This window comes from Scatophagus argus, chromosome 11, assembly GCF_020382885.2.
Source record: "Scatophagus argus isolate fScaArg1 chromosome 11, fScaArg1.pri, whole genome shotgun sequence".
Classification (NCBI taxonomy): domain Eukaryota; kingdom Metazoa; phylum Chordata; class Actinopteri; family Scatophagidae; genus Scatophagus; species Scatophagus argus.
In genome coordinates, this window is record NC_058503.1 from 20,184,243 (window position 1) to 20,199,105 (window position 14,863).

Genomic DNA, 14,863 nt, shown 5'->3' on the forward strand with positions numbered 1-14,863 from the left:
ATAGGTGATAAATCAAAGAGGATTGCATAATGTGAGCAGTTGCTTCCCTGCTGGGCACAAGGGGTCACTGAGTGGGTTGACGAGTTAGAAAACGATGTAAATCAAAGTCACCTCAAGGCTCAAGGCTGTTGAATATGGGAAGCTGTGCATCTCATCGTCACAGTACTGAATGAGGAAATGTTTTAGAGGGACTGTGTTATGTGTAATGCTAATGGACATGCTGTAGAGGAGGGTCGAGTAAAGAATGGCTGTGCTCATGTTCAGGCCATTAAGCCACAAATGCCAGTTCAGCCATTAGACATCAAACCAAAGGAAAGAAAAAGACGGGGAAATGGAAACGGGTGGGATAGACAGTCCTGTGGAGTCGACCCCTTACAAGCAGACAACAGGTGTATGTGGATTTCCACTGACCTCCCCTCAGAATTCAACACAGAAAGCAACAAAAATCCTGACTCAGGAAGTGCATTCCCCCCCCCCGAGTTCAGTGGCCTTTGGCGGGCAGTTCTGCACTCGCACGCCGGCGTGAAGACTGCAGCGTGGACAGATTCTGAGTCAGTAAAACGTTGGAGGAATGGGAAAAAGAGGGGCTTTATAAAAGAGGCAGAATTCACGTTTAATATTTAATGGCTGCATTTATTAAGACCTGAAAAGTTGCACAAATGTAAAAGTATAAGCAAGCACTAAATAAAGACACTAACATTATTACAAGTACTGCTGATACCACCACTACTTCATTCACTACTACCACCACCAGTCATACAAGTAGAGGCTCACGTACAAGGCAGACTGCAGTTAAATGCGTTCTTCTCAATAATCACTCATGTGAACAAACTGATGGGATCATTAGCGGCTCATTCTGTTGGTGAACTTACATTGCAGCATCACCATCTGCTGGCAGAAACCTGTTGATGCAGCACACACACACACACACACACACACACCATCCAGTTAACTGCTTTAAGCGTGTTCACTCCAGACAGCATCAAAAAATGAGGGATTGTTCTGAGATGGAAGAAGAACCACACCAACAACTTTTCAAATAATAAAAAATAAATAAATAAGAAAGTCGAATAAGTTTCCACACAGTTATCAGAAAACAGAATAAACACGCCCGGTCCAATCAAAAATTAAAGAAAGAAATAGAATAGAAAATAATTAAAAATCCATTTCATAAAAAGGGTCATTAAATGCATCAGCAATCATAATCCTATAACACTACGAAAGGGATCGTTCTTCATAATGAGAACTTTTTTTAAATTACACTTTTAATGCATTTTGCCAGTAATGGCAGTAAAATCACTGGTGAGCAACAGACTGTTTTTACAAACCTTCTCTCCACAAGTATGCATTTGTATTTTTATGTTAGATAGACAGACAGACGGATGGATGAGAGGCTCAAAGGGGAGGAGTTTCCTGCGCAGTTTGCGGAGTGGCAGCCGACGGCGGAGCAGCAGCAGGATGGCAGCCGGGAGCGCGTCTCTGTGCGCGGCCGTTAAGTTGTCGCTGGATGAAAACTGCACCCGTGACGAGTAAAAAGTGACACCGACTATCAGTTTCCTTCTCTGTTCCGGGAGTCATGGGTCCGTTCGTCTGTCTGCTGTGCGCGCTGATGCTCTGGAGGAACGGAAGGGCGAGCGGGGAGCCCAATCAGACGGGACACTTTCTGCATATCAACGACGGGAACTTTTCAGACCGGGATCACATGAAACAAGGGCCCTTTGAGAACCAACAAGTGCTCGGTCCCTTGTCAGGTTTGTGCAGGCTTCAGCGCATCACAGGGCCGTTAAACTGTGGAGGAACCTCAAACGTGTCACAGTTTGCGAGTTTGATATGTTGTGCTCTGAAAATAATTTACATTATAGCCGGAGAAGAGGGATTAATGTTGGGATTTTGACCTTGTTTTTACAACAGTATCGGCGGTCTTTTTGTAATAGATTATAGATGTCCTCCTTTAGTCGGCCTGGACCATCTGTATCAGGATTTGTTCGCAGATCAGCTGATGTGTTTATGAGTAATGAGTGCGGGGGCTGTGGTGGCCTCATGAGCAACAGTCCCTCCATCTGTCCCTGTTTCAGTGCAATTTATCAGTCTGTATGTGCATCACTGACGACATTTCAGCAATGCACGAGTAAAATGTCGTTTAAAGTAAAAAAAAGGGATGTCAGTTTAAATGAGCGTGTTGAAAATGTGCTGTGACAGAAGGTCAGAGGGCCCTGGACATCATACCGGTCAGGCCTTTGCATTACCGCACGCTCAATCTTCTTTTAAACCTCTTCAGTTTGTGTCCTGCTGGTTGTTTTAATTATATGCTCTCTTTCTTTCACACACACACACACACACACACACACGTCACGACAGCCTCCTTGTTTACAGCACAGCAGACTGGCTGAAAGAGGGATTTGTCGCCCTGCTCACTTATCAACTGCTTCATGACTAATTCATGCTGCTGTAGGAGTACCAAACCATCATCACATGATCCTCCAGTCTGGGTTGCTGGGCTGAAATGCTTGGAAGGGCACACAAGCATGGTGTAGCCTCAGCCCCCTCCACCCCCCTGCTGGCCCTCCTCCTCCTCCTCCTCCTCTTAGCCTTCCTGTCCCCAGAGTAAACTTAGAAATACAAATGTACAAAAAGCACCTCCTCTCCTGAGCTTGATGGTCATTCTCCCCCTCCCCTGAGATTAACATCTTCATTGTTGTCTCTTTATTACAGGCACAGCAACAGATTCTAAGAATTAATCTCAGATTAGGATTATTATTATTATTCTTAGACAACAGGACTGGTGGTTGTTTGGACATATTAGGTGTCCATGCCTCCTCCCTCTAACCCAGCTCCACCCTAAGCATCTTGTCTCAGTCTCACTTCAGCTTGTTATTGGTGACTCATGCTTCAGGTCGAGTTGGCCCACATATCAAAGGATCACTTGTGTTTTCCTCCATCACAGGAATGTATGGCCTAACTCCAACACACGAATGAGCATGTTTGTGGGACGGGTGGAGGTGGTGGTGGTGGAGGGGGTCACCAGAGTTAAGTCCCTGTCGGACCATCTGTTTGTGTTTGCTGACCGGCGTGTCCGTGCTCCTCCCTGTGGATCTTGATTTTGATTTTAGTCTACGGTGAAATGATAACACTTTTGATGTGTTGGCATTTAAAAGTTTTTAAACAACATACGGTGTTTTCAATACTTATGGCTAATATTTACTGTCATCGTGTCTGGAGGAAGTGGCTTTTTAACGTAACATTTAAGCAGTGGATATATGTCCTCCCAGTGGTATAAATGTGCTCGATAAAGTTCACACTTGTGCTCTTCAGCTCAAGTGCAGTCGTTTCATCAGACACCAGAGCTGTCCTGTGCCTGATAATAACAGTATTCACACACACACAGCATGGGATCTATTTCTCTTCTGCCTCAGACGGCCCATTTCAATCCACTTCATAAACCTCTTTGTGGCGTGTTTCAGTTCGCCAAATGGAGAGATTATAGTAATCTGGCACAAAAACACCTCCACTTCAGATGTAGTGACCCCCCCCCTTCTGTTATGTTTGGCCACGAAAGCAGAACACACATAAAGCGGAGGCTGCCTCTCCCAAAACAAGCATCCCTGTGTCCATCTGCACTGTGTGTGTCCCAGCGGGTTGACACTAATGCTGCCAAATGCGGATGTTTGTTTGATATTGTGGCTGAAAGTGCAGGCCCTCCTGGCCGCTCCAGGCATTTGTCTTCTCCTGATCAAAGGGAATTGTTCAGGGCAATGATGATATGGGGTGATCTGGTTTTGGCAGTTGCTAAAATATTGTGAAAACTGGTGGTATAAGGCCTGGCTTTATGAGTTTAAGTGAAGGCTTTGGCAGATCTTTTAGCAGCAGGATTACAAGCAATCAGATCAGCAGCAAATTCAACTGCTGCTACTGTTAGCATTCAATTGTCACCATTAGAGAAAGATGCTTACAGCATTATGGCCGGTGAGTGAGATATTGCAGCGTTTAGTTAGTAATAAAAAAGAGCAATAAGGACCTTTTCATGGCCTCCTGGCACAAAGTAACCATTCTATACTGTAAGCATGGAGGTGATGATGAGCCAGGAGCTGAGATTTATGGCTCCCAAAACTCACTTTCAGACTGCAACAGCACAGTTCAGTAGAGAATATTTATAGCAGGGCAGTGGGTGAAGTGCAGACCTTCAGCTGCACACAGTGCTCTCATAGTGGTGAAGCATTGTTCAGTGGCTTCATCACTCATTGTTAAGGGGCTCCTGGGCTCAGATTTTTACACCCAATCTGTGCAAATAATCTGTTTTTTTTTCTTCAGTAATTAATGGTCTTATTATACACGGCTGTAAACACAGCACTGACATATTATGAGCTTATAAAGTTGTTATGGTGAACATATTAGCACGCACTTGCTTATTTGCATGTCCAGCATTAGCATTCATTTGGAGTCATGTTTCTGGGCTCCAGACAAATATGAGACAAACACTGACTTCAGTTTCTTTCTCCACTCTGCTTTGGTCTCCACCAGCTGCTGATGGAAATATCAGGCTCAATGCTCCACGTCGTCCGCCAACATGTTGTTTGGCACTGGACGGGTATAGAATGCAGTTTGTTTTATCAGAGCGTAGCTGCTGTGGCTTTAAAACAGGTTTTGAACTGAGGCAGATATTTAAACCGAACCCCACTGTAAAGCTGTGTTGGTAACATAATTAGCTGAGGATGCTAAAATGCTCCACTGAGCCGAGTGGATGTGCTTTTCCCTCTCACATTCCACATTGTCATTTGATTGATTCATGCAGTGTTGATTCTTTGTGTATCGTGTCCTTATCTGCACTGACCAGCATTTATTCATGTGGGAAACAAGTGATGTATTACCGCATAACATTATTATGCAGCACGATACCTGCAAATCGTATTGTGGACATGAACTGAACTGAACCAGAGTGAATGTGGCTAATTCATCAGCGAGCCCTGATTGTGATTCAGTTGGAGCTACCTGAAAACACACAGTGATTAGCGCTCCCTCATAAGAATCACATGATTGGAAATATGTAGAGTACTGCATGCTGATTTAGCATAACGTAGTCCTGAATGCATGCTTTGCTGAACAAATTGGCCAGTTTTGCCATTTGTATTTGTGCCTAGCTCTTTAATGTCTGCTCAAGGTCAAAGTCCTCAAGGGACTCTGCAAATTACTTTTCCTGTTTTGTTGTCAATAATGTCCCGTGCAGGCTAATTGGAAAAGTAGCCACCTCCACTCTGTTAAATCAAACGTGGTCATTCTGCATTAAAGGAGTGGATAAAATAAGGGGAACACTTTAAAGTACCTTTTAATGCAACTCAGTCAACAAATGCAATGCAACAAATGCTTCCTTCAGTTCAATAAAAGTCTGTCAGGGATGTTCTTTTGACCATATCGATCACATGGATTATGTTTGAGCCTGAACTTTTATGAACTTCAATGCTCATCTGTAAATTGTTGTTTGGTTTCTCCAAAACATTTAATGTTTTTTTATCCAGGTTCTGGCTTTGACCTAAAGGTCCAAGTCAACGACATTCTGAGTCGTGAGCAGCTGAGACAGGCGGTGGTGGAGGTCTACGTCAACTACACCAAGACCAACACTGCTCTTACTGGGGAGGACGGTGGTGTTTTGCTTCATGTACCTTACCAAAATGGGACGGCGATCACAATTGTAGCCAGCAAGGATGGCTATGTTAACTCACTGCTGCCTTGTAAAACCGACAGGATGCCAAGTAAGACATTTAATGTGCGTATGTGATTAACGTGGACATTGTTCAGCTGAATCACCACTCATAATTTTATCAAACTGATAACAATTCGAAAGGCAGTGTCTTTTATTTCCTCACACCTGGAGTTAAGCTTGTGCAGAACTCTGTAGCCACACTTGAAGAACAGACCATGAAAAGTGCTATACAAATTAAAATATTGCTCCAATGACGTCGTGCAGAAGTGCAACCACAGGACGACTCTGCTCCGGCACCGCAGCATTTGACACCTAATTAGACCCAAGCAAAACCGTTTGAGATCATGTTACAACCCACATCTGGGGTGTGTGCTTTACAAACATAATGACAATATAGAACTGAATAATGAATCTTAAAGTACTTGTTCCATTTCTTGCTTCTGTCTGACATTTAAGACTTGACTTGATGTAACACAGTCACACTGCCATCTGGTGGAGAAACAGTGAAGTACTCCATACTAATTCTGCATCTTCCATCTACTCTTATTGTTGCTACAGTATTTTCATCTGTGACCATGTCCCTGCTTGGTGTGAATCAGGGGAACATCTGGCTCTTTGAGGATTCAGTCCTGATCACTGGCAAAACATCTGGTACTGTATTTATTGTTAGAGACACACATTTTATTTTCTCTTTCTACCTTGCTCGTGCTCTCTCTTTTGATTATCAGTACAGATATGTTATCCAAAGATAACTGCACAAAAGAATATATATACACACTTATTTATCACGTTTTAGTTTTATTTCGTTCACTTGTAGATGCTTCGTCACGGCCTCTTGTCCAGTTTCCCAAGAGCCTGCTGAACCTCACCGACAGCAGTAACGTCACCTCTGTTAAAGCCTTCCTGACTATTCCCAAGCTGCCGTCAGAGGAGGACAGCCCTCCGAACACTGTGGGCGTCATGAGCAGTAAATCAGGTAGATGTGCGTGTGGCAGTGACACGATTCAAATCACACACAATTGGAGGAAGTGGAAAACCCACTGTGTAAGATTTTTTTCCCTATAGTGTCATCTAGTGGTCATATAATGTAGAACAAAACAGGACTGTGTCATTTTGTGTTAAACTGGAAACTTTTAGCTTTGGTGTTTATGTATCAACACTTAACTGAAGACAGTTTAATCCGAGAAGAAGATCAAATGAATTAGTCCGCTCCTCACATTCTCCTAAGCATTACTTTGTCTGCGTTTCAAGGATTCGTCAGCAGGGAGTTGAATCCGGTGGCGGCTGTCAGCGTGCAGCTTTTCTCAGGAGACACGGAGTTACATGTGAAGGGACCCATACAGATCAGCCTCAGCATCCCTGACAGCTGTGGACTTCAGACTTCAAATGTTGTTCCAGCTTGGTTCTTTAACCAGACCACTGGTGAGTAGAAGTCATCATGCATTCGTGCAGACGCTAACAAAAAAAAAAAGTTTTGAAGAGTCAGTAAAGCGGAGGATGATTTCACAACCACTACTTGGAAATGTGGGTTTCTGTGTTAGTGACAGAACAAAAAGTACAATCATACCAATTCTTAAAGCCAAGTTTTGGGTCTGATTAGGTCTACAAAACGGTCAAAAAGCACAAAGTGTCAGACTTTGATATGGCAGATGGATTAGGCTAATTAATTTTCATACAGTCATTAATATAAGGATCCCTCTCATTAACCTAGACTGTCTTTGGAAGGAGAGAAGTACATATATTTTAAGATCTGACAGGATTGTGGTGGTGAAATTTAGAAAATTTCATACAGACAGCGCTGATGTGTTTACACGCTGCAGGTGGGTGGATGAGGAAAGGACTTGGGACGGTGCTGTCATCAGAAGGAAGACTCACGTGGACGTTCACAGCGCCTCACCTTGGTTACTGGATAGCAGCGCCTCTGTCACCCCCCAGAGGCAAGTGCTTAGCCTAAAGGTGTAGCTGTAAATAAACTGCAGTGTTTGTTACCATCAACACTTTTGTGAAGGTTGTTGTAAACCTTTTCTGGAAGTGAGACTTTTTCTTTTTCCAATCTGAATGCTTTAGGTTTCTTCGGACTTGGCGTCCCCATTGACTTCATCCTGCACCATTCATCTTTCCTGATGGTTATCCTTGGAGGAATGCTTGTTGTTATCGTCTGTCTCCTGGTTGGGTTGTTGTTTAATCGCAGGTAACAGACGCTTTCTTCTCAAACTTCTCCACATGTACTGAAAGTTGTGTGGACGTTAATGATTATTGTGAATATCTTCTATCTAAAGTGCATTTTCCGGTTTTTGTAGCAATCTCAAAATGTCCTCCCAGTTCAAATCAGAGGGCAAATTAGACATACACTATATAGACAAAAGTATTGGGACACCTGACCTTTACACCAACAGGGACTTTCATGATATCTCATTCTAAACACACAGACAGCTTTGCAGCTCTAACAGCTTCCACTCTTCTGTGAAGGCTTTCCACAACATGTTGGAGTGTTTCTGTGGGAATTTGTGCCCATTCATGCAGTAGAGCATTTGTGAGGTCACACACTGATGTTGGACCAAAAGGCCTGGCTCACAATCTCCGTTCCAGTTCATCCCAAAGGTGTTGGATGGGGTTGAGGTCAGGACTCTGTGTGGGCCAGTCAAGTTCTTCCACACCAAACTCATCCAACCATGTCTTTATGGAGCTTTGCTTTGTGCACTGGGACACAGTCATGCTGTAATAGAAAAGGGCCTTCAACAAACTGTTGCCACAAAGTTGGAAGCATAGCATTGTCCAAAATGTCTTGGTATGCTGAAGCATTAAGATTTCCCTTCACTGGAAGTCAGGGGCCGAGCCCAACACCTGAAAAAGAACACCATACCAAAACTTTTGTTTATGAAGTGTATCTCAAAATCTATATTTAACTTTTAGTGTAAGAATATTCTGTATACGAGTGTAAGTGAAGGTTGTTGTTCCAAGTAATTAATTTTAAGTTAGAAGAACAAAGAATCAAAACGCAGGGTGAGTTTTTATGCAAAAGAATGAACTGTCCTGCCCAGTCTCATTAGCTTGGCACTGTTTGAGGCAATTTTTCTCTCAATTTGTCTCCAGACATTCGCTCAGTGAAACTGAAACAAAGAAGTTCCTACCACTGATGAGAAAAGACCAAACCACCTCCACATGCGACAGTGAAATGTTTGAAGTCTCTTCAGGGGGCTCCTCTCATCCACAGCATGAACAGGACCAATTACTCACAGAAAGGGGGAATAATGTGCACAATGCCTCTGTTATTTCTGCACACAATGACAATGTCATAGCCAACCCCAATGCTGTGGCCATCACAATGGAGTGTAATGAACTGGAGCTTAATGCAGACCTGAATGATCTGACTTGTTTGCATAAACTGACAGAGCAGATCAGAGGTCCAGCTTCTCTCACAGAGAACTTGTTTTTCTACAACCAGCCTGTTGCCATCCTTCACGCTCCAGCATTCTTCCGTTTGGAGGAGCAGCCAGAGCAGCCTCAGAGGAGCAAGTCGGCCACTCTTCCCCGTTCAGGGGCTGCAAACTGCACTGCCGCTGAGCCACAGAGTAAAGACAGCTTCACCCAGACTGTGCCAAAAGGTCCTTCTGCCATCCAGAACCAGACAGCAGAAACTGAGGACCAGGTTTTAGAGGGCTCAACATCCACCAGTACATCCAAAGGTCATTTCAGCCTCCCAGAGTCAGTTTCAGTCCCAGGAACATTAAATAAGATTGGGGGCAGCAGACACTCTGTGCATGCCTTGGCAGAACTTTCTAAAATCCCCTCACCGCAGCCTCCTCGGGCCTGGTTTGTCTCTCTGGAGGGCAAACCTGCAGCTGAGATCCACTATGCTGTGTCCGAGCAGCAGAGGAGACGAAGGCCGGTCGACAGTCGAGAAACCAGCTTAGATTCAGGAGTGGATATGAGCGAACTGAGCCAGACGTCTGGACGGCGGGTTGTAACGCTGGAGCGCAATGCTACTTTTGTGAAAAGCACATCCAGCACCAAATATGCATCTCCACAGTGAAAACCCGGTGTGACACCTCCACACCTCAAGTCTGTGAGCCAACAGCATCACTTCCATCTATAACAAGTAACTCATTTACTTTACGGCTTTACGGATTAAAGTGCCAATCCAAGTTGGGCCCATTTCTCCCATCTGATTCCAGACGATCTTCATTCCCTCGTGATTAATTAACAGACGGCTAGTGGACACGACTGAAAGTTTGGGACTCTAACAACTTCACTGGTGCATATTTGTTCGTGCAACTTTTCTCGTTTATTGTCATTACGTGAATCAATACGTTCTATTTTAATTACAACTGACCCTTGTGATAAGTATTTTTACTGCATGTAGTGCCACATGGAACTACGTTGACGACTTGTTCATCATCAGTCAACATGCGAGCGACCACAGGAATGTCAGTTCATGTTTTAACTTGAACTTATCATCTGCCCCTCCCATTACAGACTGGGTGTTGTGAAGCAGCTGTTACAATGTGGAACTGTGATATGGACATAACAAGTAGACATGAGTACAGCTGAGAGAAAAGCCCACCGACACAATCATGTAACTGACGACTAATACTAACATAATGACCATATATAAATGGATCTTTTCCACTTCAACGGGCCCAGTGTGACGACTGTGAGAAATGGTTTCATTCATACCCAGGGTGCCCAAACAGGAAACGGGGAATCAGGGAAGCTATTGGTAAAAACACCCCTGCAATTATTTTCCATTCACACATTGCCAATAAAAATATTCTGTATATAAGACGAGTGTTGTTTATGATTTATATTATGTGGTGAGCTTGTAGGTTTAAACAGGATTATTTAACATCCGCTCTGTTGGATGATTAACTTCGGCCTCCGTGCTGCGCGGGTTGGAGGGACGAGGAAGGAAGTGCTGCTTTATGACCCTGTGAGATCAACTGACGAGAGGAAAACACCGAAGAAGTCGCAACTTTTTGCTGTTTGTTTACCGAAAACTTTTTCATTTTTCCACTCATATTCGGAGAAGGATTTTTTGGTTAGGCTGCAGTTCAGTCCAGCGAGTTCCAGCGAGTAAAGGTAGAGTACGTCCACCATCAGTGTGCCACAGCGAGGGTCTCCAGATGTTGGACTCGTCTTTGTCTCCTGGCGGTGAACATTTCTGCTCGCATTCGTTTAAAGACATGCGTCATTTTACTCTACGTAGTCCTCCAAACGTTAACGTTAAACGTCTAAACGCTCCCTTAAAGATCATTTTAGGTCGAAACATCCCTGTGGGACCCCGTTTGATGTCTCCCGCCTTAAATGAGTGTCTCGGAGCTGTTTAGGCGGTAACAGCTGGTTTATTCCACATCTGTATTTGTGACAAAGCTAAACAGTTTGAATAGAATGCCTGCTCTTGTGCACAAACGGCGCAGGCACATCTGGTTTGTGGCAAACACTCCGTGGTGTCAGATTACTATTCAGTGCAGGTCTAAAGTTCCAACAGCAGGTGGCAGAGTTGTTCCACTGCTCACCTGGCAGGACTTGATCTGAACCTTTGCAATCAATCAAGAAAGCTGATTATTTTCTTCTTTGGAAAAACAGACAGCGCACTGCTAAATGTAGAAGCATAAGATGTCTTTTGTACTAGCAGCATGTTATATGAAATATTTTCAGCCTTATGGTAGCTTTCTGAAGCTTTGGTTGCAGAAGATCTACAGACACTACCAAGAAAATCTCTTTGTGCTGCCACGTTCAGTAAGATTACGCTGGTTAAGATGAGACCTTTTATTGTGCTATATGCAGTAACTGTATAAAACACATTTGTGTTCAATCCTAGAATAAATAGGGATATTAAATGTAATGATGTTTTGGCTCTGTCAAGGCCTTTCATTTTTTTAAGCAGCATTTTCTGTCTCATTGCAGATCAGAGGCGAACTGATGGCAGGCAAACTTCCTTCAGGTGACCCTGATTACATCCTTACTCAGTGTGCGGATATTTTATGTATGAATGAATTCCTAGAGGCACAGAAGCGAAGCTGTGCTGTAGACAAGATGAGAGTGCTTTTGAAAAATGGAGGAGATATCTGTCAGAGCTGAACGCTGAAGGAAAGCGCAGCCCATCTGTTCTGTTTACTGGAAGCGATCCTCGACACGTATTTGGGTTAAATTACTGTTGAGACTTTCTCTTTCTTTACAGCTTGTAATAAGATTTTCTGAAGGGCTGTGCCCCCAGAGTTATGATGACTGTCATCAATATTTACAGGGTCGCCCACTCGAGCCGTGGTCGCTGATGATGACAGCGTTGTTGTCGCCAGAGAAATAAAAAACACAAAAACAAAGTCCCTCTCCATCCAGATTGAAACAGTGAGCGCTCCAGGCACCCGTCCATCCGGTGAGCGTTCATGTCATTTCCTCGAGTATGACATTAAAAGGTTCTAAAAGTTGCAATGCTTCAGTAAAGAGTGGAGCTGCTCAGAGTTGCTTTGTGCATTTTCAAGACGACGTCTGATGTGCATTTAAACTGTTTTGTTTTCCTTACTGGTTCAGGGAACGTCAGTGGACAAGCACATTTCACTGCACTTGGTGGTGGTGTGATATGTGCCGACAAAATATCCGATTCCACTTTTGACGGTGATATTAATCTGACGGTGTCTGTGAAAACACCACGAGTACACGCAGGTGACATTTTGCAAAGTTCTTACTGGTTTGATATTTGTACTGTCAGTGTGTGTGTGTGTGTGTGTGCATGTGATTTCTATCAGTCTGTCATTTCTAAGTCAAAATATATAATAATAAAAGGAGGCAAAGAGGGGAAATTAAGTAAATCCTAACACTGCCTTCCTCACAGGGACAGCAGATGAGACACTTTGTTTCTCTCAGGTACAGTGCACACACACACACACACACACACACACACAATAGTGGTACAGACTCTCACTCAGTAAGAAGCATATCAATAAATTTATCTGGTTTTTGGAATGCATTGTCAAGGTTAAGCTGACCACTGAGATCAGAAGAAAAATAAACAGATCTCCTCCATTTGTTGACCTTTCTCTGAAGGAATCATTTGGCTCTTTGGCACGTCCTGTGATGGACACACCTGCTGCCACACAGCTGGTTTCAGTATTGTGGATTTAGACTTTAAAAATGGAACGCCCCACACGCACACCTCAGACTGCACACTGAAACATAAAAAGACTTTGTCCCAGAGTAACAAAAATATAAATTTCCCAAAACCAAATGACCAAAACTAATAATTATTCACTTAAAAAAAAACATACGCTGCTTTCTTTTACAGGAAACCGACCCTGCTGTGAAAATGATCACTGAGCACAAGCCACAACTCATCAGCTACCTGATGGCAGACCACTCCTTCATTCTGCAGTGTGTGCATGTCAAAAAAGCAGCAAAGTAATCAAGCATGCAAGCACTGCATTTTGTATGTGAATGTTATTTTGTACAATTTTTGTATCAAAATATTAAATAATATATTTTAAAATTCTCCTCCTTTTTTTTTAGAGCTACACAAAGACCTTTACAACTGTGGGTTATTATGGAAATTGGATATTGTTTCAGTAAAACTGCAGACTCAAAGCTTCACCTACTTTGTCGCTTCATGTCAAACTGATCAGTTCTTAATAGCTCCTGCTCCATGACTGGGCTTTAGTGCGTGTTAAGTAAGCAGGCTGCTGCACATTATCTTTGGTGCCACTAGAGGTCAGAACTGCACAGTTTTGTCTTTGAATTAATTTAATCATAATGAATTTATGATTCTATATAAGATGCAATGTGATGACCACTGGGGTAGAAACCACAATAGAGCTAAGAATTTTTACTTAACAGGCTTTTAAATGCCAAGTCTACAACAGAAACATGAATGATAACAACACTCACAGTTCAACCCCAAAATACACACACACACTTTCATCCAAGGGTTTAAGCATGCCACTACTAACATGAATCAATTAGTCTGATACAATCAGCTCTTAAACCTATGCACCCATTGTGCTGCCTTGTCTTGTCCAGTGTTAAAGTGTATAACGGGTATATTTGATTTAATTGGAGCTTAATCTTTAAATGACATGAGATCAAGTGCGCAGGGTTTAACCCATTCAGTTAATTGTATTGTCAATGGATGGACATTCATTGCTGTATAACATCCATCTGCTTCTGTCTTATGCTGCTACATCCAGCACATAAAGATATACTGACAAAGTGAATGTGACTACTCGGACTTGGATCTCCTCCTCTCCACCCTGGAAGGAGGCCTCGAGGACCTGGCTTTGAACCAAGGAGCTCTGGATGTGTGGAGTAAGAGTGCAGAGGCTTGGTGGCTGGAGGATCCACTTGGAATGGAAACAGTCTGACGCACTTGGTGGATCATAAAACGGTAGCAGGATTAGTGCTGGCCCATGGAGGACAGTGAATGACAAACACACTCACACACCTCGTGTGAACTGTGTGTTTGCCTCATTACCACATGTTTCTCTTGCATTTTTATGGATCTTACCTCTTTTGAGGCAAAAGCACCCAAATGTGCAGTATTTGTTGGGGAAACTGTAAGAATCACATGATAATAAGTGTTTTTAATCATTTTTATTTAGTCTGTTGCTGTTGCTTGTGACCACAGAGGGATGTTTATTTTTTATTTGTATACTGTAAACTTGCATGGCGGCAAAAGAGGAGTATTGCTCTCCACTCATTTGTAAACTCAATTGTGAATTTTGTGAATTTGTTAAAATGGATCCCAAACACATCTAAAATAACAAGCCATCCAACATACCATTCTTCACTCATTTCTGGGCAGTATGTAGCAGTAGCACAATATTACGTAGAGTCAGCTTAAAGATTAATTGCCTCTAATCAAACGCCCTTTTTTTTCACCATTAAATTTCTGTGTAGATACTCAGTGTGGTAGAAACTCTAAATAAGGAGTTTCTCTAAGGCAGAATCAGAATCAGAATTGTCTTTATTAGGTATTTAGGTGCACGTCTGGTCAGATTATCACATGGTTTTCATGGTGATTGTTACATGGTTACATTTCAGATGACACTCTGACACTGGTAGTTATTCCATTTGATTTCCCCTGGCACAGCCAGCCTTGTCAAGAAAACATCAGTTAAAATAAACATTACCATAACCTGTTACTCTATCCATTATGGAAGCACTGAGTTGCACACTGTA

At 43.0% G+C, this 14,863-nt stretch overlaps 1 protein-coding gene across 5 annotated transcripts; it reads left to right on the top strand.

The window, feature by feature from the left end:
• Nucleotides 1–1,207: 1,207 nt before the first annotated feature.
• LOC124067339 (protein FAM171B-like) lies at nucleotides 1,208–13,178 on the top strand. Of its 5 annotated transcripts, none has more exons than XM_046404624.1 (13): nucleotides 1,208–1,751; nucleotides 5,511–5,744; nucleotides 6,254–6,346; nucleotides 6,492–6,671; nucleotides 6,947–7,117; nucleotides 7,516–7,632; nucleotides 7,763–7,886; nucleotides 8,789–10,774; nucleotides 11,603–11,639; nucleotides 11,943–12,096; nucleotides 12,227–12,358; nucleotides 12,528–12,559; nucleotides 12,978–13,178. In XM_046404624.1, exons 1-8 carry the CDS (start codon nucleotides 1,577–1,579, stop codon nucleotides 9,726–9,728), a joined length of 2,034 nt encoding a protein of 677 aa, XP_046260580.1. In that variant the 5' UTR covers nucleotides 1,208–1,576; the 3' UTR covers nucleotides 9,729–10,774; nucleotides 11,603–11,639; nucleotides 11,943–12,096; nucleotides 12,227–12,358; nucleotides 12,528–12,559; nucleotides 12,978–13,178. The 5 variants fall into 5 exon arrangements, with proteins under 5 accessions (XP_046260580.1, XP_046260578.1, XP_046260579.1 ...); XM_046404622.1 differs by having other exon boundaries at nucleotides 11,943–12,071; XM_046404626.1 differs by having other exon boundaries at nucleotides 1,213–1,751; nucleotides 6,513–6,671; nucleotides 11,943–12,071.
• Nucleotides 13,179–14,863: the final 1,685 nt, after the last annotated feature.